The sequence below is a fragment of the Pygoscelis adeliae genome, unplaced genomic scaffold (assembly GCF_000699105.1).
Source record: "Pygoscelis adeliae isolate BGI_AS28 unplaced genomic scaffold, ASM69910v1 Scaffold3, whole genome shotgun sequence".
NCBI lineage: Eukaryota > Metazoa > Chordata > Aves > Sphenisciformes > Spheniscidae > Pygoscelis > Pygoscelis adeliae.
The window spans coordinates 1,857,563-1,883,663 of record NW_008824446.1 but is presented as its reverse complement, the minus strand read 5'-3'; the positions used below and the strand labels follow the sequence as shown (position 1 = coordinate 1,883,663).

The following is a 26,101-nucleotide window of genomic DNA, read 5'->3' as shown; positions in this document are numbered from 1 at the left end:
TGTACATTTATATATGAATGTGTTTTACATAGACTTGTTAAAGTGAGTATATTTATCATTAATGTTCTGTTCAAAAGAATGTTTTGTGAAGCTTCTTTCTTTTAACATCCATATTTGGTCACTGTGGCTGAACCTGTTATTTGTTTTAATGTATCTTACATAAGCGCACAGAAGCATGTGAAATTATTTCATAATTATTAAAAAGGGAAAAAAATAAAGGTGCATGTAGTCTGATCCCTTACCCACGATGTTTACATTATTAAAAAAAGGGGGGTTGTTAATGAGAAAGCAAAACTAATAGCAGCACAAGCACCTTTGAGGATCTCTAACTATTACTGCACTGAAAAGTATATCTTCACTGAATACTTAGTCAAGGTCAGTGTGACCTATGATTTGTTTTCTTTGTTCTTGCTTTCAGTGTGAAGCGCAGCAATTGCTATATGGTTTGGGGAGGAGATGTAATTGCTAATTCCCAGAGATCAGGTCGCAGTAATGTTGATTTAGAAATTGGATGCTTTGTTGACCTGGCTACTGGAATGTTGTCATTCACAGCCAATGGAAAAGAGCTTGGCACTTGTTATCAGGTATTATCAGATTTTCAGGAAGCTATCTAGTAAACTGGTTGTTTTGATGCTATTATAAAATTGTTTTTTCTTGTTCAGAAATCTAACTGAACACTATTCATGTGACAATAACATGTTTTCCTATATTATTCTGTGTTATCCCTCTTTTTCTCTCTCTCTCTTTTGTAAGGCTACATATTTCCAACTACTTACAGTTGTTTCAAATGTTGAGGAAGGACTATTGGCAGATATGTTCAGAAAAATATTTTTTTAATTCTCAATTCTTGTGGTTCAGAATCTTGATTTATAACGTTAATTATTTAAAATATTTTTATCAACTAAATCTGTTATATGATATGGGGAAATAATTATTTAAATTAGCATAAGGTCAAAATTAGACTTTAGATATAGTAATTTTTGATATGGATTTAGAAAATACATTTAGTTTATTATTACCAGGGTTTGTGTCTTCTGCAGATAGCTATGATTTGGAGATCTTGTGATTTGATAAGGTTCAAACACCAAAATTCAAATATACATTAATGTGCAAAGCCAAAATAAATAAGGTGGGCCCTAAATGCTGTTAATATTCTCAAAACGTGGAGTCATTATGCAAATGGATCAGTAGCTGACAAAAGTTTTCAGCACTGGATTGATGAGATTTGCTTTTAGTAAGGTCAGTTGTCCATAGTAGAGCATCCAATGTGGAATAGATTATCCAGTGTTAGGAACAATGCATCGCTTTCTTCTGTGTCAACAAAAAAACCACAAATCTGTAGTACAGATAAAACTTAAATGTTATTCAATTACATTTAAGGAACTTTGTATACTGACTCCTTTGAAAATGAATGCAGCAGGGTTGAATACAGACTGTAAATAGGGGTGGGAGATAATCTAGAAGCTGTGATTTTGGTATATTTTGTAAGAGTGGTCAGAGACTTCAGTGCCGTGCTGAGAGGATATTAAATGTCAACATCCTGGGAAAAGAAAACAGGAGATGAAAGTACTTAAGCCCCATGCTTTGCTGTTTTTTTAGCTAGATACAAATCAATATGACAGCTTCTGAACAAAACCATGGAAGTTTGGTGGCAGTTTTTTTTTTTTTTTTTTTTTCCACAGAACAGCCTTTACCTGTTTCTCTAATTTTGCAAAGAAATCTAGAAAAATATAGAAGATTTCTGTTACTGCTTTTAGTGTAAAAAACACTTTCAGGTTTTTCCTCTTATGACTTGCTATTAATGTAACCAAGTTCTTTGTACTAAGTTTAAAATAATCTCAGAAAATACAATAATTTCTCTTCTGTTTCTTCTCTTTTTCCATGGAAAAATACCTCAAGTTGCTTTTGGAAATGTTTTTCAATAAACCTGTTGCACCTGGTCTGTTGAAAAACGAGAACACCCAGCACTTCCTGTAAAGATACAATGGTATATTCCAACAGGAGTGTTACGTCTGAGGGTGAAATATTTCTCAACTTTTGCTTATTTCGAGTAACTAAATCTTTTCTCTATTTTTGAAAGTAGTGAATGTAGGCTTATGTAGTTTCCATTTTCATTTCTTGAATATTTTTACCATAAAATAAAATCTTTAAAATACTTCAGTAAATCTAATCTCTCACCCAAATTGCAGCAAATGACTGATATTTGTCTGGTCTAGAGGCTGCAGGGTAATTATTCTAACCTTGCAACCGTTTGCACTTTTCATTTTTCTTAACTGAAGCAGAGGGACAATATTGGTATGCTGTTTCCATTCTAAAAGGCCTACAGGTCAACATATTGAGGAGAAGAAATTAATTTTGCTGTAGTTCTTGATCTAACTATTGAATGCCATGGTGATATTCAGAAAACCCCCACCGTCTATAATAGAAAAGTAAATGAAAGATAGTGTATACATATATATTTGAAATTTTGTCATTACTTGTCAGGCCAACGTTAAAGTATTTGTAGCAGAAAGGAGATCTTAAATATTGGTTTACAAGAAGTTTTATTTTATTCTGAGTTAGTAATGGTTTTCTGACCTTCAAACAAGATTAGAAATTACAAATTCAATCATTATTACTAGGAAATATCTGTCTTTGGTCAGAGGCTGAAAGTTATATTGTCTCAGTCAGTTACTTTCAGGCTTTAATGAAATAAAAGACACATTTTGTTAGTAGTATCTTTCAGTCCAGGATATCTTTTGTTTCTGGATTTGGGTTTGTGGGTTTTTTCCTTATCAAAAAGATTAGAATGTACATACCTGGCCCTACTTTATTTCGTCTATCCCAACAGTCATAGTTCTGAAAAAACTTTATTCTGCATACATAGTTTTCAGTATATGGTATTATTTTACATTTTGTTTAAGTTATATTGTGTTTTGGAGCTGTTATCTAAAAGAATATGGATTTTTTATTTCTTTTTTGTGACTCTCAGTTTATTGTTTTGCAATTTTTGATAGTTTGCTATCCTCAAAGCTAGGAGTTGCACTCCTTCACAGCACGAGTATTGTAATTGTACTTAGTATGTATAATGTATATGCATAGTACACAAAATACACAACGGTGTGATTAAAATATTTAGTTGAACTCCTGAAACCTTGAATTGATTGCATAGAGTGTACCTTTTTTCAGCCACCCTGGAGTACTGAAATCTTTTTAATAATATACTAGTCTATAAATACCTTTTTAATTCCTTTTTTCATGGCAGTAGGGGTGGGTGATCTTGTAAAGAATTCTTCAGAATAAACTGGTATTATGACTCTGACATGTACTTTGAGTCCAGCTGTAATGGGGTAATGAGGATGATGTAGCTGTCAAAAAAATCCCAAACCCAACCAGACATTTTAAAACTGCATCACTGTGATTCAGTGTGATTCACTATGATTTTATAAGACTGGAGACAAATGCTAAGCCTGGAAATAAAGAGATCTTTGAGATCTTTAAAAAAATTACATTCTTCTACTTTTGGAGTATGGATCAGAAATTCACTAATCTTAATAGGAAATAAAGATTTGCACTATCCTGATCAAATGATGCACTCTCACCCTCTTCTTATCCACCCCTGGTTCCCTCTTTCTTAGAAATTTGGTTTTGGACTTTTTTGGCAGTGAATTATTTTGTCCAGCATAAAATGTGAAAGAATTCTAAAAAATGTGTGGTGCTCTAGAAAGCTGTATTCTACCCTCAGTCTGTGTTGGGGGTGCTTTTCCTAGAGCAAGAGCCAAGGTACGTAGCTGTAAAGTGGCTGGATTTTTAAGGAGCTGCTCTAGAATGAGGTGTTGGATTTGGATATATTTGAGAAGAGTCAACGTAGTGTTACCAAAGTTCTTGTTACAGGTGCTGAGAGCACATAAGGCAGCAGACACACCTGCCTGAAAGTTAGGTGGGCCTATAAAGAAAAGTCAGCAAATGCTTTAGTATATCAGAGGTAAACTACAAGTATCACTAATCAACACTTTAATACAGTGTCTGCAGTTATTTGATGATGAAGTGTAAGCTATATAGTATTTATTTTATATCGTATCATATTCTGGGAGGAGATTCTTGTTGTTTTTTTAATTTTTAAAATTTTTTAATCTCGTTTCTCTTCTAGGTTGAACCAAACACAAAGCTTTTTCCAGCAACTTTTGTACAGCCTACGAGCACTAACTTGGTTCAGTTTGAACTTGGTAAATTAAAGGTACAAAATATTTTCTATAAAGGTGTTCTTTTAAATCTGTTTATTTCCATGGAAATTCCTGCTCAGTTGAATTTTTTTAGGAAGATTGAATCAATGGCATGACTTTTCATTTGACTTCTACGTTTACTTCTGTAATTGTAATTAATATATGAAGTTAATTGTTCAACAAATCTAAACTGCATTTGTCAAAAGAAACTAAAGTTATTTGGAAGAATACCCTCATGTTGGGGTTTTTTTAATGGATTTTGTTTATTGCAATAACTTATATATTTCTATGAGTTCTTTGCTATCAATAAATTATGCTTCCTTTTGGTATTATAGTTTTATTCATAATTAGATGTTACACAAATAATTTTAATACACTTATTTGTTTCAGAATACCATGCCTTTATCAGCTGCAATTTTTAAAAGTGAAGAACGAAATCCTGTTCCTCAGTGTCCCCCTCGCCTTGATGTGCAAACAATTACACCTGTTCTATGGAGCAGGATGCCGAACAGCTTTCTAAAAGTAGAAACTGAGCGTGTCAGCGAACGTCACGGCTGGGTTGTGCAGTGTTTGGAACCTCTGCAGATGATGGCACTTCATATCCCAGAAGAAAACAGGTACATTTGGAAGGAACTACAGAGACTTGATTTGGACAAAATGTATTGAAAACTGATATCTGGGAATTGGTTAAACCTGCCTTGGAGCATATTTACACTAGAGTTGTTCAGAATCTCTGATCTTACCGGCTATAATATCATATTCATGAAATTTAAGTAGATACAAGAGGCTGAATAATTTTAATGCCATGTGATGACATTTGCATACATAAGAGAAAACATATCTATTTGATTTTATTTAAATTATAAAATAATATCTCTTAAATCTCTAGGTCTTTAAACATAGAGATTTTGTCGGCTTAAAAAAAACAAATATAAAAAACATTCAAGTACTATTTTGCTCTTTTTTTTTCTGTAGTAAAAACATAATCTGTTCCAGTTTCATCTGCTCTGAATTTATATGAATTAAGTTTTTATGTTCTTATTGACAAGATCCTGACTGTCTTAGATTTTCATTAGGTTTTACCTTCAAGTGAGGATAATAAAGATGTATCCAAATATCAAATATCATAACCAGTGACAAATCAAACTATAAGCAAAAGTGTAGCATAAAGATAATTTAACTGCTGTACTTTTATCAGTTATTTTGCAGCTTCTTTTAATAATTTAATAACCAATTTTATTTATTGTTAATAAAACTGAATTCAAGAAAAGAGTAAAAAATACTGTGTTTTGTGGAAAAATTGAAACAGTAATCCTTAATAAACTATAAAGGCACTGTTTAGTGACAGTATTACCGCAGAGTTTCAGCATTCCAAATACATTTCTTTTAAAAACAAGCTCTAATTTACCATAGCTTCCAAAGAAGCTTCTCTATCTTACTTTTTTTTTTTTTTTTCCCCTATGGAGTACTAATTATATATAATCTCAGCAAATTATTACCACTATTTACTGTGGTTTAATGATGCACGTTAGAATTAGTCAGTATCAACACTAATGTTAATTGTTTAAAGTGGAACTGACCAAAATGTGCAGAGATTATTAAACTTTTCTTTTACAAAATTATTATTCATGAAATTGACTGGTGGTCTGTTTCTTTATTTCATAACAGATGCGTTGATATTTTGGAACTATGTGAACAAGAAGATTTGATGAAGTTTCACTACCATACTTTAAAACTCTATAGCTCAGTTAGTGCTCTAGGTAACACTAGGGTTGCTTATGCACTTTGTAGCCATGTGGACATATCTCAGCTATTTTATACAATAGATAATCAATACTTACCTGGACTCCTACGTTCTGGATTCTACGACTTGCTCATTAGTATTCATTTGGAGCACGCCAAACAAGCCAAGCTCATGATGAACAATGAATTTATCATTCCAGTTACAGATGAAACTCGAACTATTAAATTATATCCTGATGAAAAAAAGAAGCATGGTTTACCTGGAGTAGGACTTAGCACTTGTCTGAAACCAGGCTTTAATTTTTCTACTCCATGCTTTATTGTGACCAGTGAAGAACGTCAGACATCCAGCCCAGAGATACCCCTTGATACACTTAAATCCAAGGCCATAAGTATGCTAACAGAGGCAGTACAGTGTAGTGGTAGTCATATACGAGACCCTGTTGGAGGACAGGTTGCATTCCAGTTTGTTCCTGTTCTTAAACTGATAGCAACATTGCTTATAATGGGGGTTTTTGATGATGATGATGTGAAGCAGGTGTTACTCCTCATTGATCCCAATGTGTTTGGAGATCACAAGGAAGAAGCAGAAGAGAGGACAGAGAAGGAAGAAGTTACACAAGTTGAAGAAAAAGCTGTAGAAGCTGGGGAGAAAGCAATAAAAGAAACGAAGGCTCCTGCAAAGGGCTTATTGCAGACAAGATTACCAGAATCTGTTAAGCTTCAGGTGACCATTTAATATAAACGTATTACATGTGTTCTACTATTTATGAAATAAAGGTAGTGCTTTCTGGCTGTTCTCTAGTTTGTAAGATTTGAAATCCTGAAGATCTTTATTCCACTTGGCCTTATAACCTCACATTAATAACCAAATTTGATTATGATGCAATTCTTTCTACATGTATCTACATTCAAAATAGACATTCAGATACTTACTTATTTCATAAGTGTATTTTAAAAGAGGGAGGGTTGGACCAGGTGATCTTTAAAGGACCCTTCCAACCCAAATTATTCTATGATGCTATGATTTCTACATGTTTTGAGTGCATGGAGTGAAAGACTATGAATGCAATATAGTATTATCGATCAGATAATAAAACTGTATAAATTTGTCACCTTTACAGTGTTAAAAGAAAAATATGGGAAAAAAGTCTCTCATTTTTATAGTCTGTTGCAGTGTATAGTATCCACTGCAGCTCTTCCCCAATTAGAGTTTGTTAAACTGTTGAACTTGTCTGTTTTTTCTATCCTAGATGTGTCATTTACTCAATTATTTCTGTGACTGTGAGCTACAACATAGAGTGGAAGCAATTGTATCATTTGCAGACCGTTATGTATCAAAATTGCAATATAATCAGAAATACAGGTACAATGAACTCATGCAAGCCTTGAACATGTCTGCTGCTTTGACTGCCAAGAAGACTAAAGAATTTCGGTCTCCTCCTCAAGAACAGGTAATATTAAACAAATGGTTGAATCTAAAGATAAAAAAACTTCTTTGTGATGACAAAATAGAGTTCTGACTTCTAAACTACCATTGGAACTGCTAGAGAACCAAATTGAATTTGAAATAAAATTTATTAAGATGCCACAAAATACAGAATGTCAGAATGCTTATACGTGTACTCCAGAATTCAAGCTCTAAACCAAAGTTGACTTGGGATTTCTCAACAGTATAGAAAAATTGAACATTACTGCCCAATGCTGAGGAGCTGAGATTCATCCAGTTCTGCAAGGTGATGATAATTTGATAATTTTAGTTGCTAAAAGTTAACATGAAGTTAGTGTTGTGCTGACACCTGTATGCTGGAAAAAGTCTTTTCTACCTCCAGGAAATAGCTTTATTATTAAGTGTAACTGTATTTTGATGTTAATTGTAATTAAAGCTTACAAAGTACCATTGCTCTAGTATTTCCTTTAGGCTGTATTAGAAATTTATTTTATGTTAATTTAATTATAAATTTTATTATAAACTGGTAAAATATGCCTATATGTTAGAATATGTCTTAGGCTATCTCAGTGTTTTAACTACGTTTTAAATCCCTTAAAGATTAATATGTTGCTGAATTTTCAACTGGGAGAGGATTGTCCCTGTCCAGAGGAGATTCGAGATGAGTTATATGAATTTCATGATGATCTTCTAACTCACTGTGGTGAGTGGCAAGATTTTGTTATGTTTTTTGTTTGTCTTTTTGACACTTTACGTGAAATAAGAACAGCTGAGTTAAAAAAAAAAAGAAAAACTAGTATGAGGTTTTTTGTTAGATGTATTACTGTCTACATGGTGACTTTTCTGACAGACTTCGGTGCATATTACAAAAATATGGGAAACCTGTGCATGGTTTTAGGTTTCATGTTATATATCTGTTAAATATTATCTGGTATTATTCTGTTTATATATCAACTTTAGACTTAATTAGAAAAAATAAAAATGATCCAAACAAGAAGGTTGGATTACCTTAAAAGAGTTATATAGGCACGTGTATGTGTACAAGCAGATAAAATGTATTGAAAGAACATTATTGCTGTGAAGTTGAGCAGTAGAAAATGTAATAAGAAGCAATAGATGAGGAGTGCTGCTGCAGCTTTAGCTTAGTTTCCTGGTGTATACATAACTGTGATGGCCAATCATTATAAAACACTATTGCACTGCAGATTACAGCTTGAGTTGCCCCAGTCACTGAATTTGAATTTCCTTAGGGTATCCTCAAGGGTGAGCTATATCAGATACCCTGTGTAATTTATGTGGGTTAAGGATCTCATTTTATATGTGATTCCAAAAACCTTTTGTTATGTCTATTGAGATCCTAGTCTAATCAAGACAATCATGGAATTATTAGTCCCTTTACAATGATACTAACATTTATAGTCTGAGTAACCAGTTACTACTGCTCGTTCCCAATAATTATGCAGTTAAAACTGATAAACACAAGCTTTTTCATATCTACCTACTTGGTAGATATATTGGTAGTCACTCTTCCAGTGCATTTCTTGGTCCTATGGTTGATGGCACCCATTTTGTTCAAGAAGAAGGGGAGAGGGTCATTACAGTGAATTGACAGCATCTCAAGTTCTTCCCCAGGAAGAGCACAGTAATCTTAATAGTTTCTTCCTCCTCCTCCTCCTTCTGTCTGTTTGAGGTCACTTTTAAATGTTTACTAATACAGTCTGCTAGTTCTTTCTTCACTGGTTATCCCTAAAACCAGTTTCACACAGTTCATGGAATTGCATTCTTTTACTGACCTTTAATTAACAGTTTGTGATTTCTGTTTGTAGCCATGGTGCCTCCCACACCATTCTGTGCTTGCATTGTTAAGGCTTCAGCTATCATCTTGTGCTGCTATTTCTGAGTACCCTATTAGAATCTCCAGCAATCATCAAGTTGTGATTTCGTGATAAACCAATTACCATTTTTCAACTACCTCAGCTTTAACCTCAGCCAAAGATGAGTAGGTCAGTGGGTATCTAGGTTGTGTTTCATCAGCTTATTTCTGAGGATATTGTATAAGACAATATTAGAAGTCCTTAACATCAAGATTTGTATCTGTAAAGTTAGCTACATTATAGTGGAAATTTAGTTGGTTTAATGTAATTTGGTTTTGACAATCCTGTGTTGACTGTTATCCACCCTTGCTTCTAAGTGCTTACCAAAAACTGTTTCCAGCAGTTTTCTTCCAAGCGTTAAAGTGAATAGTTAATATCCTTGTAGCTACACCTCTTTCTCCCCATTTTTATTAAGACAGATACCATCATCTCCATTGTTGAGTCACTTAGCACTTGATCTGACCTCTGGTTTTCAAAGAAAATGCCTATATGGCATCAGAGAGTTCTCTCAGACTCCAGGATGAAGATTATGGAAAACCCCCAACTTACGTGGAGATGTCTTGGTATTATTACTGAGTTAGCTTAGCTCCTGATCACTCTTCATCTTTTCATGAGGTGAAATGCTCATGAAATGATTGTGTTTTTTTTTTATTTTTAGGGGTGTACTTTTATTATTGTTTACTACATTATAAATGTGTATGTTGAATGAGAGAGAGAATTGAAGATAGAGAAAGCACAGTCTCATGATTAAAATAGTTTAATGATCCTCTGGATTCTAAACAAAACCATATTCATTACTTTGGACAGATTTATCATAGGTGGTCGCTGCAGATAAATGCTCCTCATTATCTGTGTCCTGACTTAGTCCTGAAAATCAGTACTAAGCAATCACAGCTGCAGATAAAATGAATAGGAGTTGTGCTTGGAATATTTAATCAGCTTTTTAATACTAAGTATAGTTTGTGGCCTAAGTGGAAAAATATGTATGCAATCAAGTAATTAAAGGCTGCTTCTTAATGAATATATGCAAATATTCTGAGTTAAAGTTACTCAGGCAGTCTTAATTCTAGCATGTCCTAACTGTGAGTGGTTAATTTTGCCAGCAATATAATAGCCCTCTATCACAATTTTTGTGTGTAATTTCTTGGTTATAAACAAAACAAACAAATTTACAACAGATTTTATTGCATAATAGCAAATTGATACTTATCTGGGTTCGAACCATCTGTTCCAGTGCACAGACCTCTGCCATTTGAATTAAGTGATTAGCCAGTAGCAACATGAGATAGTTAGCTTCTGAACTGATTGCAACTCTAAGAGGATGCAGAATGAATAACGAATGATATGGCGCAGTGAATGAGATCCTGTCTGGAGCAGTCACAGACCCCATTTCCTCCAGTCCAACACTGTCTTAACTCATCATCCCAGTGCATTTCTTCTTGTCTGTCCATTTCAGCTTCTCAAAAGTTCTTCTCCCAGTGTCTCTCTCTTGCTTCCAGGGCCCAGCTTTTTTTTCAATGCCAGATAGTTTCTTCCTTCCTTTAACACCCTTGTCTGTTTCCTCTTTCCTCTCCTTATTGGTTACATTTCCTGTTCTTACTTTTTCCAGACTCTGACTGTAGCCTTCCTTCATTCATTCTTAGCTTTCAATTTTGCTCAGCCAGTCTCACTTTTCCCATTCCTTAAATTCCATATGTAGTCTCCAATTTCATTTCTAGTTCTCTCATTCTCTCCCACTGCCTCTGAATTTTTTTCTTCCTAGTCACTTAGTCACTCCTAGTCATAACTTAACTCCTTCCTCTTGGTAGCTGCCAGCGGCAAAGTTTCTCCAACCTGATACCACATTTCAGTTCCTTTTTCCTTTCTTAGTTTCTTTTTTTAACACCAGTTTTAGCTTCTGCAGTTCATTGTTTTCCCTCTGCTCCAGTTTGTATCTCTTTAGTATTCTGTCTGGAAATCTTTTCCTTTTCTCAATTTCACTTTAACCAGCAGCCAAACAGCAAAAGCTTACCTTTCAGCTCGGCACAATTAGCTCTGGTCTGAAGGGAACCTGCTTAGGTGTTCTGTGCTTCTGCATGTAACACATGTGGTATCTGATCATCACTAAGAGGTGTGAAAGATTTGAAAATGCTTTGAATGGTTGTGAAGCAATGTAGTGAACTGAACTGTATTAAACTACCTTGTAAAATGACATCCCATCTCATCATATACATTTTCATGAAAAACATCTATCACCGGTATAATCTCTGAACATCTGTCTTCTTACAGTTTTAAATTCAGTTAATATGTTTGTTTATGACTGCTAAATACCTCGACTGAGAAATTGTACTATATTGTGAGACACAGCCATACATTTAGTTCTTTAGCTTACATTCTGCAGTATGAAACAAAGGATCACATATTTCATCAAATATGACTCTGACTCAAAATTAATTGCCATAGTAGGATCTTCAAAAAATACCACCTCTTTGGTCATAATACTGAAAAGATAATACTATAAATCTGGATATAAGAAGTATGTGTAATGAAATAAACATAATTTGAAGGGTGCTACTGTAGCTAACATGTTAAAGGTGCTGGCCTTACTACAATTTTTTTTTCCTGTATGAAATTTGCTGGTTAAAAAAAATTCCTGTAGGTATTTTGGTATTGTTTAAATAGTGAAGGAGTTAATCTTCAAAGGTTAAGTTTTGTTTCTAACCAGTTTTATATCTGCTAAGGTATTCCACTAGAAGAGGAAGAAGAGGAAGAGGAAGATTCCTCCTTGACTGGCAAACTCCGTTCATTAATGTACAAAATCAAAGGTCCACCAAAAGCAGAAAAGGTAGAACCTAAGGAGGAAGAAGAGAAATCTCCTAGTAAGTTTTCTTTCCACATAAATACTTCCGTGATGCAAGTGTTAAAGGTGTACGCAGTCAACAAGAGTGCATTTTCTAATAGAACTTTATAGCGGACTGAAGAAGGAGACTACCTGTTTAAGTTCCTTCTGCCTATTAGAACAATTATCCTACATACTGAACATCTTAGATGCATTGTTAAGCAAGAAGTTAAAATGGGTGGAAGATTTTGGATCCAGATCATTAACTCTGGGGTGGAAAATTTGCATGTTCTTTACAAAGCAATGTAAAAAGTTAAATATGGCACAATAATCTAGACTCAAGCATTCCAAACTTGAGAATTTTCCACTTATGGTTTTTTTTTTTAATGCAAAAACTTTCTTCTTTACAGCTTAACTCCATTTCATTTTTCTTTGCTGCAAGCAAGAAGCTTATGCATCTCAGTACCAAGATACATACGACAAAACTGTTTTACAGTTCTTGTTTTTTGTATAAAAAGGGATGGCTTTCACTTATTTAACTTGATGATGGTGAATATATGCATTCATTAAAAATTAATAACTTATTCTGATTTATCTCAAGCTTCACATACATGCACATACATATATCCATACCACATCCTTTCTGACCATATCCTTTCTGAATTTAAAGAAATATTCAATCTATTTGATTAATTAAACAGGAGGAGCACCTTTATTTTCACAACTACAAATCCTGTATTCCTAAATGCTTGAGTTAACAGAATTTTCCAGAATTTAGTATTGCTATTTTTTATTCTGCTCTTTGCTTCTGTAGATTTTTAACGTGTCTCTAAAATCAGAGGGCAGAGAAAAATAGTCTAGATATCATCAGTTTGCCTGAAAACTCTTCTCTGTAGTTTAGAAATCTCATTGCCCTTTACAGTGAGTTTTCATGTTGCTTAAATATCATGAGAAGAACAGACAATATTTAGCAGAAATTTTTTTAATATTCCTTTCTGCAGCAGAATATTATAGAGGAGAAGGACTGGGATATCCCTGTGTGTTTGCTGAGTAATATTAAGCTGTTAACGTGTCTTAAAAATAGAAATACTTAACTCAAAACACTTGAAAAGTGGCTGCTCATGGCTTGGATGGGTGTACTCTTCACTGGGTAAAAAAATGGTTGGATGACTGGGCCCAAAGAGTTGTGGTGAACAGAGTTAAATCCAGCTGGTGGCCGGTCATAAGTGGTGTTCCCTGGGGCTCAGTATTGGGGCCAGTTCTGTTCAATATCTTTATCAATGATCTGGATGAGGGGATCGAGTGCGCCCTCAGTAAGTTTGCAGGCGACACCAAGTTGGGCAGGAGTGTTGATCTGCTTGAGAGTAGGAAGGTTCTACAGTGGGATCTGAACAGGCTGGATTGATGGGCCAAGGCCAGTTATATGAGGTTCAACAAGGCTAAGTGTTGGGTCCTGCACTTGGGTCGCAACAACTCCATGCAGCGCTACAGGCTTGGGGAAGAGTAGCTGGAAAGCTGCCTGGCAGAAAAGGACCTGGGGGTGCTGGTCGACAGCCAGCTGAACATGAGCCAGCAGTGTGCCCAGGTGGCCAAGAAGGCCAATAGCATCCTGGCTTGTATCAGAAATGGTGTGGCCAGCAGGAGTAGGGAAGTGATTGTCCCCCTGTACTCGGCACTGGTGAGGCCACATCTTGAATACTGTCTTCAGTTTTGGGCCCCTCACTACAAGAAGGACGTCGAGGTGCTGGAACATGTCCAAAGAAGAGCAACAAAGCTGGAGAAGGGTCTAGAGCACAAGTCTTATGAGGAGCAGCTGAGGGAACTGGGGTTGTTTAGCCTGGAGAAAAGGAGGCTCAGGGGAGACCTTATCGCTCTCTACAACTCCCTGAAAGGAGGTTGTAGCGAGGTGGGTGTCGGTCTCTTCTCCCAAGTAACAAGTGATAGGACAAGAGGAAATGGCCTTGAGTTGCACCAGGGGAGGTTTAGATTTGGATATTAGGAAAAAATTCTACACCAAAAGGGTTGTTAAGTATTGGAACAGGCTGCCCAGGGAAGTGGTTGAGTCACCATCCCTGGAGGTGTTTAAAAGACGGGTAGATGAGGCACTTAGGGCCACGGTTTAGTGGTGGACTTGGCAGTGTTAGGTTAACCATTGGACTTGATGATCTTAAAGGTGTTTTACAACCCAAACGATTCTATGATTCTAACTGCATGCAGTCATTTTAGCAATGGAAAGCTGAAAATAGACTATTGCATATATTACTGGTGTCTCAAAGATACACTACTTTTAATTAAAGGAAGCACTGAAATAAAAAATGTTACAAATACGTTCCTGTAATGCTTGTTACAGAGGTTAGTTCAACCTCTTTGTTACTTGAGAGCAAAACAGAGCTTGTTTGTAAATGGAAGACAGGAAAGTCCTACATCCTGAAGTTATCTCAAGGTCTGTCTGCTTCAGTCGAGTAGCAATTTGTCATTGTTGTTTGACCTCTGGAATATTTCATGTTGCATTTTGAAGGTATACTGTTCTTTTGGCTCTACTTTCTCTAATAAATTATTTATTGTAGCTGGTTCTGTTACTGGCAGGGAAGGACTAGGAGCAAAACAGTGTTCATATTCCTTCCTACTACTACCTTTTCTTAGTGTAAATATACACACAAATGTACATACATGCACATAAACACTCCAAAACACTTGCAATCACAGACTTTTTATTCTGAGCGGTATTCCTGTACATGTACATTCTCATATCCTATTCCCTAACGCAGGAGGAGTGCTCGTGGTCTAAACAGGTGAGATGTGTTCTGTGCTTGCAATTCCTCTACCATCTTCATGAGCATTTTGTTGAGCCTCTTTTGAGCAACTCACCTGGCTTTCACTGCCGTGTATTACCCCCAGTGAAGTTGATGGGTAGTGTGAATCTCAAAAATTTTGTCTTTGCTGTCATATGTTTATGAGTTTTCAATCCTTAGTAGTGACTATGGATGGTGAGGAATAAAGCAAAAAGCCAAATTCCTCCAGGTCTTCCTTCAGAACATAAATTTTTGCTGAGGTTTTTCACTGCTTTTGTGAATCAAGATTGGGTTTTGCCAGTTCTAAGTTTATATAACACCATCCAAATATCAGGTGCAGAATTGTGCAAGTGACTTGAGGTTGGTCTTCCAAGCAACAATGGTAGTAAGTGCTCCTTTTCTATTTCCAATTTGCTCAGTTTGGCAATAGGTCCTTGTACAGACCCGGAATAGTTAATTTCATTTCAGACTTAATCATTTCATCAAGAGTTGTGTGAGATTAGACAGCAATGCTATTTTATAACTCAGGACACCTCTTGCATGATCTGCTTGTTCTGTAGAGCACTGGAGAGGGTTTATGCTGCCCTGAAAGCATAATTTGGTCTGTTAAGTTTGATACTAGGTTGCAAATACATTAAATATTATAATAATCTCATGTGCTGCATGAAAAAGGTTTTTATTCTCCAGTGACTCATCTGTTAGTATCTACTTTCTCTTTAATGGTAGTAGGACCTACTCAGTATCTGGGAAGTATCATTTCCTCTTCAGGCTTCATGCACATTCCGTTGCCATGAGTCAGGAAGCATTCACTCCTAAAGCCTCAGGGCCCATGGTGTTTGGTCCTTGGAACAGAGCAGTTTTCATATTTCATATACTGGAGCTTTGGGTCGCAAGAAATGCAAGTTGGACAAATGATTCTACAGTGTCTGTTTTTCTACAAATTTCAGATATCTCTTCAGGCTTGGGCTTCTCCTTGGAGTGATGCATAGTACAAATATGCATATGGATGAAGTTATCCAAAGGACAATGAAAAATTATATAATGTATATTATATTGTTATATACTTGACTGTAGCTGGAGACTATAAGATATGTAGTCCATGTGTGCACTTCCCCTTTTCCCCCCCCAGGAAATTCAGAATTCAGAGAGTGAAAGGAAATGGGTGCCTGAGGTACCCCAATCCTCTTATACGCAAGAAGAGAAGTGGTGGTGTGCATGGTGTGTACCTATTGCCAAGGCTAAAAGTGTCTGGCCTTGAGCATCTGGTCATACATACTCAGGGTGTGAATATTCATAGGAAGGAACTATTTTCTACGAAGAAATCTTCCTTTCCTCTAAGCATGCATTCATATCTACTTACAAATGGACTTTTATCTTAGGAGAGGAATGCCAGCAATTTAAACTAGTGTTAATGATGAATTAGTAAAATTTGTTTTTAAAAACAAGCTGGAGCTCAGAGAATAAACACATTGAGGTAATAAATTAGTGTTAATTATGATGATAGGACTTTTGTAACTGTCAAGTCATAACTTAGATGAGGCATATATATGGGGGACTCATCATGCAGCCTTGAAAGATTGTTAAGGTACTGCAATTTCTTGTTAAAACTTAAAAATTGGAAAAACATTGGCAACTATTTTAGCTGGTTATCGATGTCATCATGCCCATTTTTCTGATTGCTCCCAGCTTCTGTTACAGGTTAATCTGCTGACCTGCCCTTCACGTCCTTCCCCAAGCCAGAGGCTTGTGGTGTCATAAAAGGGGTAGTACCCCTTACACACAAGAAATGGCAAAGAAAGACTTTTTATTTAAGATAGTGAATGATAGGTCTGCTCTTTATTTTTTCTGCAGGTAGAAATGAAAGGAGATCAATGATCTTGTTCATACACTTTGGGAATAGAAACCATGGCTGTCAGGCTCACTTAATTATGGCTTTTCAGGTGCCTCTAACTTAGGGACGGTATCTGCTATTATAATATGAATCTTTCATGTAGGACCTATAATATGAATCTTTCATGTAGGACCATATATTCTGAAGGTGTACACTTGATTACTGGTCCTAGAACAAAAATTAGGAAGTAGAATTTACTGGCTTGAAACAATGCCTTAATTCAGTTCCCACGTTAAAACAATGAACCATGGATCTTTCAAAGTGATCTTAGTGTGGATATATGAGAATGTTTGTGTGAAAAGGTTAAGTCTCTGTTGAATAATATCCACTGCATGGTCAAGAAAAAAAAAAGATGCAATTGTAGTATTAAGTTGAAGAATCATAGATTGTGTCCTTTGAGACTTTGTTACTTAGAGTGCTACTTACACTGAAACCACAGAAAGTTAACTTATTAGTTGTTACTTACAATAGACTTCCCACTGGCTGTTAGCTCCATCTTTTTGTTGCTTGTTTTTTAAATTTTGGTTACAGAACATTTGGTTGCAGTACAATACATTTGTGATTTATTAGCAGTCAAAAAGATTATCAGACTATTGCTGACTATTATTGAGATTATGCTGGAGTCATCACGTTTGATTGTTTCTCATCTATTCTCATCTTTTGCTGAGTTGCAAGGAGATCTTTTTCATCAAATGCAACAAACACAGAAGCTTCTCCATTTCAGTATAGAGCAAAAGAGGGTAGAAAGGATTAGAGGGGAGGAAACAACAGATCACTGTCACAATATATCTGATTAGAAAAAGAGACTCTAAGCAGACTCTGCTAAACCTAAAGATGCACAGAAGACATCAGAGCAGTCTAGAAAGAACTATATTCTTATTTCCTGAGTTTTTTAACTCTAATGCCTCTTAAAGGGTTATTAATAAAGTGTTTGTCAAATTTTGCAAGTGTTTCTGGCTTTCCTCTTTGCAGGAGTTCAGCTAGAAGTCCTGAGAGTGTACTGCTGTGCTTAGATGTTGGCGAGTATATGTAAGCGGCTGGGAACAGCAGCTTGAGAAGTCTCTAGTTTTAGGCAGTAGAAACTGGAGTGCAATTCTGTATTTTAAGAAATATTCAGTTAAGAAATTAATCCTGGGAATGAGCCTTATATACTCGGAGCTAGAAGCACTAAGCAGACTTTACAGTTTTGGAATAATATGATGGGTAAGACAGGCTGTAATGATTCAGATCTGCCCAACCCAATACCTTGTTTCAAACAGTGACCACAAATGGTTATCTAGGGACAAGTAAGAATAAAACAATCATATATGATACAACTTTAATGCTGTCCAGTCCCCAGTTATCTTCAGCTCAGGAGATTTCCCGAGTCTAAAGAAGTTTACCTTTTTATGTCATAGAATAATATCCCCATTGTATCTTTCTGACAGATATTTGCATAGTCTCCACTTGAGCAAATGTGAACTTTTAGCATCTGCCACAATTTTGGCAGGGAGTTTCAGGGTTCTGTCATCCATTATGTGAAGAAACACCTTTCTTTTTGACTTAGCTCCTGCCTTGTGAATGGGCTTCATTTGATGGCTTCTTCTTGTGTTGGATGAAAAGGTGTGACTGAACTATGGATTAACATAATGTTATCATGTATTCTGCTTTAACCATTCCTTTCTTAATAAATCTTGGCTTTTGATTTGATCTTTTTGACTGCCAGTGAATTTGAGTTGATACCAATAATTGAGCTGATATTTTTATAAGTTGATCAGGGAAGTCTCCCTAGGTCTCCCTCTTAGAGATATTAAAAAACCATCTAGACACAGTCCTGGACAGCTGGCTCTAGGTGGTCCTGCTTGAGCATGGGGATTGGACCAGTTGACCTCCAGAGATCCCTTCCAACCTCAACTATCCTGTGATTCTATGATTTTCATGGATCTATCTGCCAGATCTTATCTCTGTTAACATCTCATCGTTCTGTTTATAAATGAGGACTATATTTTCCTACCTCATGTTATTTACAGTGACTTTATTTAAAGTGAATTTCATCACCATTTTATTGCCCAGTTTTGTCCTTTTAAGTTCTGCATTTTTTTTTCAGTTACATTCATATTTGTTATCCTTCATAACTTTGTATCATAAAACTTGTTTGCATCTGCTTATTCCCTTTTCGGGTCTTTTAGGGAAGGAAGGTGCTTAACATCACAGAACACAGCACGGATATATGCAGAACTTCACTGCTGTTTCTCCCTCTGTGACCACTACCATTTAGTTCTACCCTCCATTTCTTATCTTCCAACCAAAAATTCATCCATTCAAGGACATGGCTAATTGATTTTTCAAGGCTATTTGCCATACTGCCTAAAAGTAATTACATATAGCAATATGCTACTTAAAAGCTTATCAGAAGGAAAAAATCAAAACCTTCAAAGGTACTAAAACCTAAGAAACACTGACACTTGTTATGGAGAAACATTTTCAAAACTCCAGAGAGAAGCTCTAAAAAACGCAGGACCATTTTGTTGCACTTAACACGTGGGAACCTCTGTGTAGACAATTCAATATCAGGGAAACAATTTGCTTTTCATTTGTTCATTTCATGAGAATGTGTTGAGAATATTATGGTTGTACTAAAAATTGTAATAATCTTTTACTTATTTGTATAAATATCTGATGGTTAACTCAAGTGTATAGAATCACCCTCATAACTGAGTCAGTGCAAATAATACTTTTGTTGCCGAAGTGGAAAATATCTATTTGGAGTGAATCATGTGGTATTTTCCCTCATCAAACAAAAAAAATCCAAAATAGCACATTATTTTGAAAGTAATATTCCTTTCAATCCAACAGAAATTATATATTTCTGGCAGTACTAAGGAAATGAGGAACTAGATTTGTAAAACAAAAAGACAAAAATTTGTGCACATTTTGTCCTTTAGCCTTGTGAGAGGGGCCATCACCTGAGCTATCAAAGACCTAACATAATTTCACAGGAGGAAACCGTAACTACTCCTTGAGTTTACTACTTCAGATTGCTCTTTAGCCCGTGTTTATCTCCTTCCCCCCCCAAATCAGAAAGCCAGAGTAAGTAATTATATTCTTTAATAAGAACATTTACCTTCTGACAGAAGCAGCATGTTACATTTATGTAACCAGAAATCAGTGACACTTAATGAGTTGGAAAGTTATGGGAAATTATTGGTTATTCTAGGAAAGAAGAGTTTAGTGCAAGAACCAAAGAAGAGGAGATTGCCTTGTGGCACTGAAAGAAGAAGTAGTTTTGATTGAAGAAAGTTATACAGTGTTTTGGAACAAAGCTTGTTTAATGTTTTCATTCATAACATGCCCCTAAGAACAGGGCTGTCTTAATGAAACACAGAAACTGTCCTAATGGAAAAGAACCTGTTTATTGAACAAAATCTGAGAATTAATGATGGTTTTCTATAAATACATCATTAAGTAAACTGTAAGGGAGAAGAGTTAGCAAGTGAAAAGATAGTGTAGACACAAAAATAAATGGATATATACTAGCTATAAACACTTTTGTGCTGAAAATTGGGAGGGGGCAGTTCTTACCATTGGAATAACTTTGGGAAGGTCAAGAGCTAACTTGGCTGGAAATAGAGGAAAGAAATGCATTGTTTTAAGGGAGATGGTGTTTATTCATGTTCTACTTGATATCAACAATGAATATTTGTTGGAACAAGGACTGGAACATGTGCCTATTTTTCAGGTAAATTTCCTGTACTCTGGGCTCAGAAAATTTGTTTTCAGGGTCACTGAACATGTAATGTATACAGCAGAACTGCTTCAAACCATATGCATTGTGTAGTTCCAAACAATAAATTTTTTTTAGAAAGTGTATTCCCAAGTGATAGTGACTTTCCCCAAACAGATGGGAAATACAGGTTAAATTCCCCTATCCTAAGTCAGTTTGCATCTCCTACTCCTTAGTGTGTTTGCATCATCATACAATTCTGAGATGTTTCCAGGTAGATCATTTTTTTGAAGACAACGTAGATCCTTTGTTTGAACAACAAAATAGCTAAATATTCATCAAGTGAATGAGCAGCAAAAGCTGCTCAAGCCACGCTGGCTAGGCCCTGAATTGGATATTTGATTTTAATAAGGCAGCTATCTCATCCTCCTTTCTGGCAGTTTTGTAAGTTTAGAACGGCTTTTATTTCCTCCTCCTCCCTGGCAAAATTGATTGGCAAGCTGAGCTCACATTCATGAATATTTCTGCTGTAATTGAACTCATACTTGTCAGCCAATAAACTGTTTACTGAAAACTTAATTACCAATTTCTGTATTCTAAACCTAGGCTGATGATTATCAAAAATGTGATGTTTCTTTGGCATTATAAAATTAGATTTCAGTCATTCCTAATGAAAATTGTTTGTGCTGCACTTAGAGATATTTTATAAATTTTGATGTAGAAATGAAGGATAAATTGAAAGTTTAAATATAGCATTTAACTTACAAGGATGATTCTTAGAGTCAAGATCAACTAAGAAGTTTTCATTGCCAACAATGCTGGTATTGACTTGAATGCTAAGTAGATGTTTCTTGTTTTCCATCTCTCAAGAGCATCACACTTATCTTGAAAGACCTCAAAATTATTTTTGCTGTTGGAAAATCCCGTTCAGTCTGCTTGTGTTCTTTTGCTCTCTTACAACTGCCTTGCTGTCTACTGTTATCTAATATTTTACTATAATACATGTTTTAGACATTTTTTGTTGTTGTAATAGCTAGTAACATTTTATGTATTTTATTCTTTTAGCTACACTGAAAGAACTCATATCCCAGACTATGGTGCGCTGGTCCCAGGAAGATCAGATTCAAGATCCAGAATTAGTTCGGATTATGTACACGCTCCTTCGTAGGCAATATGACAGCATTGGTGAGCTACTGCAAGCTCTGAGGAAAGCATACACTATTAGTGCTGTCTCTGTGAAGGATACCATTAATCTGCTCGCAGCACTGGGCCAGATTCGCTCACTTCTCAGTGTCAGGATGGGAAAAGAGGAGGAATTGCTAATGATTAATGGATTAGGGTATGGAATTAACATAATTTTATTTTTAAGTTTGTGTAAAGCTTTTTGTTATATTAGTAAATCCTTTCATTTTAGATCCTAGATGAAAATTACTGCTGTACTAAAATGCAAATATGTACCAGAAATTTTCATTTTTACAGATATTTCCAAGATGGCTCCAATTGATCTCTCTAGCAGTATCAAATGTGTCAAAGTTTCTGTGAACTAAGTTATTTTCTCATCCAAAGAAAATGGACTCCTTTTACTATAGTTAAGCCTAATGCTTAAAGCTTCATCAAAGTACATGTTCTAGCAGTTCTGAAGAAAACAGATAACTTGACACCAATAAAGATTTAATACTACATCTTTCCCAAACTTAAAGCTCATGTTATATTTCATGCATGAGTGAATAAACTTGCTGGTGTCTTTTTAATTGGAAAGTTTGTGCAAGCAGTTAGGTAGAACCAGCAAAGTGTTGTTGTGATCTGAAATATTTTAAACTGGTTAGTATTTATTATGTCATCATCAGTGGCAACTTGAAGTATTTGAACATGGAAGACTGCTTATTTTATCCTTTATAATGTTAGAATTATAAGAAATTGCTTTTATGTAATGCCTGCTGATGTGAGAATACTTTTTCTGCGTCTTTGCTATGAAATTACCTCTGTTAAGCAGCGGTATTATGGTGCATACCTGCATGTCTGTTACTCCTCTTATGTGAATAATTGCTGGATCAGGCCATTTAATGTTGGAAGGAAAAAAAACATCACAGAAAATTAATTACTTCAATTAAAATAGTGTATTTAAAAAGAAAGAAAATGAAAGTACGATTACCTGAGAATTGTATTTATTTGTCCGTCATCAAGAACATTGAATGATTCCTCTTTTTTACAACAGTTGTAAGGAACTTCCATTATTCTTACTATTTCACTGTAAAGATTGTATTGTTTTTGTAAAAATTGCAAGGACTAATCTCTTCAGTTGAATTGAGCAAGTCATGGCAACAACTCATTAGTTAGTATGTGACAGGATTACCTAATTTGTCCCTGTTGCTGAGTTTGTAAAGTTGCTGGGAATTCTAGGGGGGATAAAGGGTAAATTTTGTCTAAACTCAGCCTGTGTGTAGCCCCCTTCCCAGAGGTGCTGTATTATGAGACATCCTCCATTCCCAGTTTTCTGTATTTCTTTAAAGCAGGCATGATGTCTGTTATTTGCCATTTGTTTTTAACAGGTTGACCTAAGATGTTAGAAATCCCTGGATTCCCTGTTGAAACACACAAATTGTGTTCTGGATTGTGAAACCAATACAGCAAATTCTAGAACATGTTGAGACGATAGTGGGCAGAGTGAAAATGTTGACGTATTCCTATTTAAGGGGACTGTATGCCATTTTACATCTTCTGACAGATGGTCTTAATTTTGGAAATATTGATGAAACACATTTAACAGATAACCTTGAATATTAAGTCAACTGAGAAATTTAATTGAGGGGTGTTACTGCAGAGGCAAGATTAGATTTATTTTTCTTGATCCCCATTCTCTACTTAACAGAATATATTCTTTTCCACTTAGATCATCACAGAATATATTTTTTCTTTAAACAGAACAGATGGTAAGAGCAATTTAAAGATGAAGAAATGCCATTTTGAAATAATTTAAAAGTTTAGATTCTTATTACATAGAATTCATGAAAATTTGAGGAATGACAGCATATTGAAATATGAAGCATTTAGTTGTCAGGTGTTTTTGTATTATGCTGAAATCTAAGAATTTAAAATTATGTTACTACAGTGAATGCATATTTCTGAAATCTCTAATAATGCATCCTTAACTTACATTAAAATGGTGTTTCTTAAAAACACATTGTTGCCTTTTCTTCCATTTTAGGGATATAATGAACAACAAGGTGTTTTATCAGCATCCTAACTTAATGAGGGTCTTGGGCATGCATGAGACTGTTATGGATGTGATGGTGAATGTGCTTGGAGGAGATAAATCTCAGGTAATTTCACCGTAATTTTATTGTGTGTTTTGCATTTTGAACCTTTCAAAAAGTATACTAGGATGTTTAAGAAGAAGTCTCTGAAGAAAAAGAGATCTCCCTCATGTAAGATAGACTTTGCTTGTCCAGATCGAAATATTAATGTTAAAAATAGAACAGTTTTTATAGTACTAGAGGGAGAAGCCCAGCATTCTAGGATTTGATTTTTAAAAAGTGAGTGAATGGTTGTAGGTGTTTCATTTGTCTTTTAATAGGACTTCAAATTTTTGTTCTTATTTTAAATTAAATATATACATTAGCTGCATTTATGGGAGGGGTAGCTCTGCTAGGAAAATATACCTCTTCACCTTAGATAAAGTGTTATTAGCAATAAACTATAATAAGAGAATAACACCAACTTAATTTTGAACACTCAAATTCAAATACTTGAATTGAGCAATAATTTTCTTGCAGTTTTGTATTTTCCCATTTCTTAGCGTTATGCTTGAATATATATGTGTTAGTTTAAAGGCAGAGTGGCATAAATTTTGAGAAGCCTAACTAGACATTTAGGCTACTGAAGAAAGTCAGAAGTGAAGCAGGCTTATCTTCTTTCTTCTCTTTGCTTATGCCTGATGTTTTTATCCTATTGTCTCCCTCCCAAAAAGAGGGGTCTCCTCTGGTCCCAATACTGCTTATCTTGTTTTCTTTTGCCTGGCCACTCATTCATCTTATGTATTTGGAATGATTTTCAGCCCGTTTTACTACCTTGTGCTTATCTTGTCTCGGCCTGGCAACTTTTCACCACTTGAATGCCTTCCAGGTGCAGCTACACCCCTCTTTCTTTGCCTCTTGGGTCACACAGCACATATACTTCTGTAAAATACTTATACATTGTGTCTGGCTGTACCATCACAGTGTTACAAAGTATTCACATACTGGTTTTAGTTATTCTGTTTTAATATGCTCACATTTGAGTTCAAGGCAAGCTACAGTTAATTATAAGATTATTAATACTTTGCTAATTTATAGGTGTCACAACCCTCTATTTTTGCTACAATGGGTACATATAGTCAAAGGTGACAAAAACAAAAACAAACAACCCCCCCCCCCCAAAAAAAACCAAACCCAGAACAACAACAACCCCACGGTGCTTTCTAATTCTATTAAAAATGTTTTCATAGAAAATTTTAGTAACACAGATTGACAAAAATACTTTACAGAAACTACCATGATATCCTTCAAAGGGAATGCAGACCTAGAAAATTACTTGGTAACCTGGTGTTGCAGCATTTAATGTGTCTGGCCACCCAAAATGTCCTATTTTATGTCTCTGTCTTTTAAGAAATGCATGGGAAGAGTTAGGTACCTCAGAAGGAATCCAAAACCTCACTTACTGAACTGGAGCTGGCATAGGAGTAGAAATCTTATGAAGTATGGACAAGAAATAGGGTGTGTTTGGAATTTGATCTATTCCAGACTCTGGTGCCTCATTTTCTCCTTAAGTGCAGAAACTTCCAGGTACTCATAATTCAGAACCCATAATTTTCTTACGAAGTCACAGGGCTACAGTCATGTTATAAAATAACACAGCAAGGGTTATTAACACAGAGTTTTGCACACCCTTAGCACAGATTTTAGGTATTGCAATGGGGAGATTTCGCAGAACAAACCATTGGGCAGGGAACTGTACAGGCAGAGAGGTGTTGCTTTGGAGTTCCAAGCCTGAAGTTTTCTTCATAGGAACTGCAACCTTGCAGGAAGAGAAAGTATTGCTTTTAAAATTATTGTCATCTGCTGTCCTTTGATCTTCTGCTGACATGCTTAACTTCTAATCTGGCAGAGAAGTCTCATCTGAAAGTTTGTTGACCCTAGGTAGAACCACTAGGCTGTAATCTGGAAAAGGTACATGTTTGTGCATACTGCAGATCTTTCACTCTGCCAGGTAAGGTGTTCTGAATAAAAAGGAGTAGGGCCAGAAACAGTGAACAAGTCTTGGTCAGCTATGGTTTTATATATTCATTTGAAATTCTCTGTGGGTTTGTCCAGTGAGTTGCTTATATACAGTTCAAGTATAATGGTGACATCAGGCCCTAGAACATTGCTTTTCCTGCTCTCAGGAAAGTTCTTCACAGCTAGATTGTTCGTATGTTTGCTTTTGTTTTCTCTTTCCAGCTTCATGGACATTTCTTTCTGTTCAGTGTCATAGCTTCAAGAGATGGAATGAGCAACCATGCAGTGTAGTCTCTGGTTTAGGGATTGGGCATTTTCCTAGGTTATGGCAGCAGATGGTTTAAGCTAGATCTCCAGCTTCTTGGATTAAGTGATT

General features: G+C 35.5%; 1 protein-coding gene across 1 annotated transcript in view; it reads left to right on the top strand.

The window, feature by feature from the left end:
* The window catches only part of RYR3 (ryanodine receptor 3), a 269,121-nt gene that overhangs the window by 129,014 nt on the left and 114,006 nt on the right, over positions 1–26,101 (top strand). The window contains 9 exon segments of the mRNA XM_009320984.1: positions 419–584; positions 4,130–4,216; positions 4,593–4,819; positions 5,871–6,672; positions 7,199–7,399; positions 7,996–8,098; positions 11,990–12,127; positions 21,539–21,812; positions 23,679–23,793. Of these exon segments, the coding sequence (XP_009319259.1) occupies positions 419–584; positions 4,130–4,216; positions 4,593–4,819; positions 5,871–6,672; positions 7,199–7,399; positions 7,996–8,098; positions 11,990–12,127; positions 21,539–21,812; positions 23,679–23,793 (2,113 nt within the window).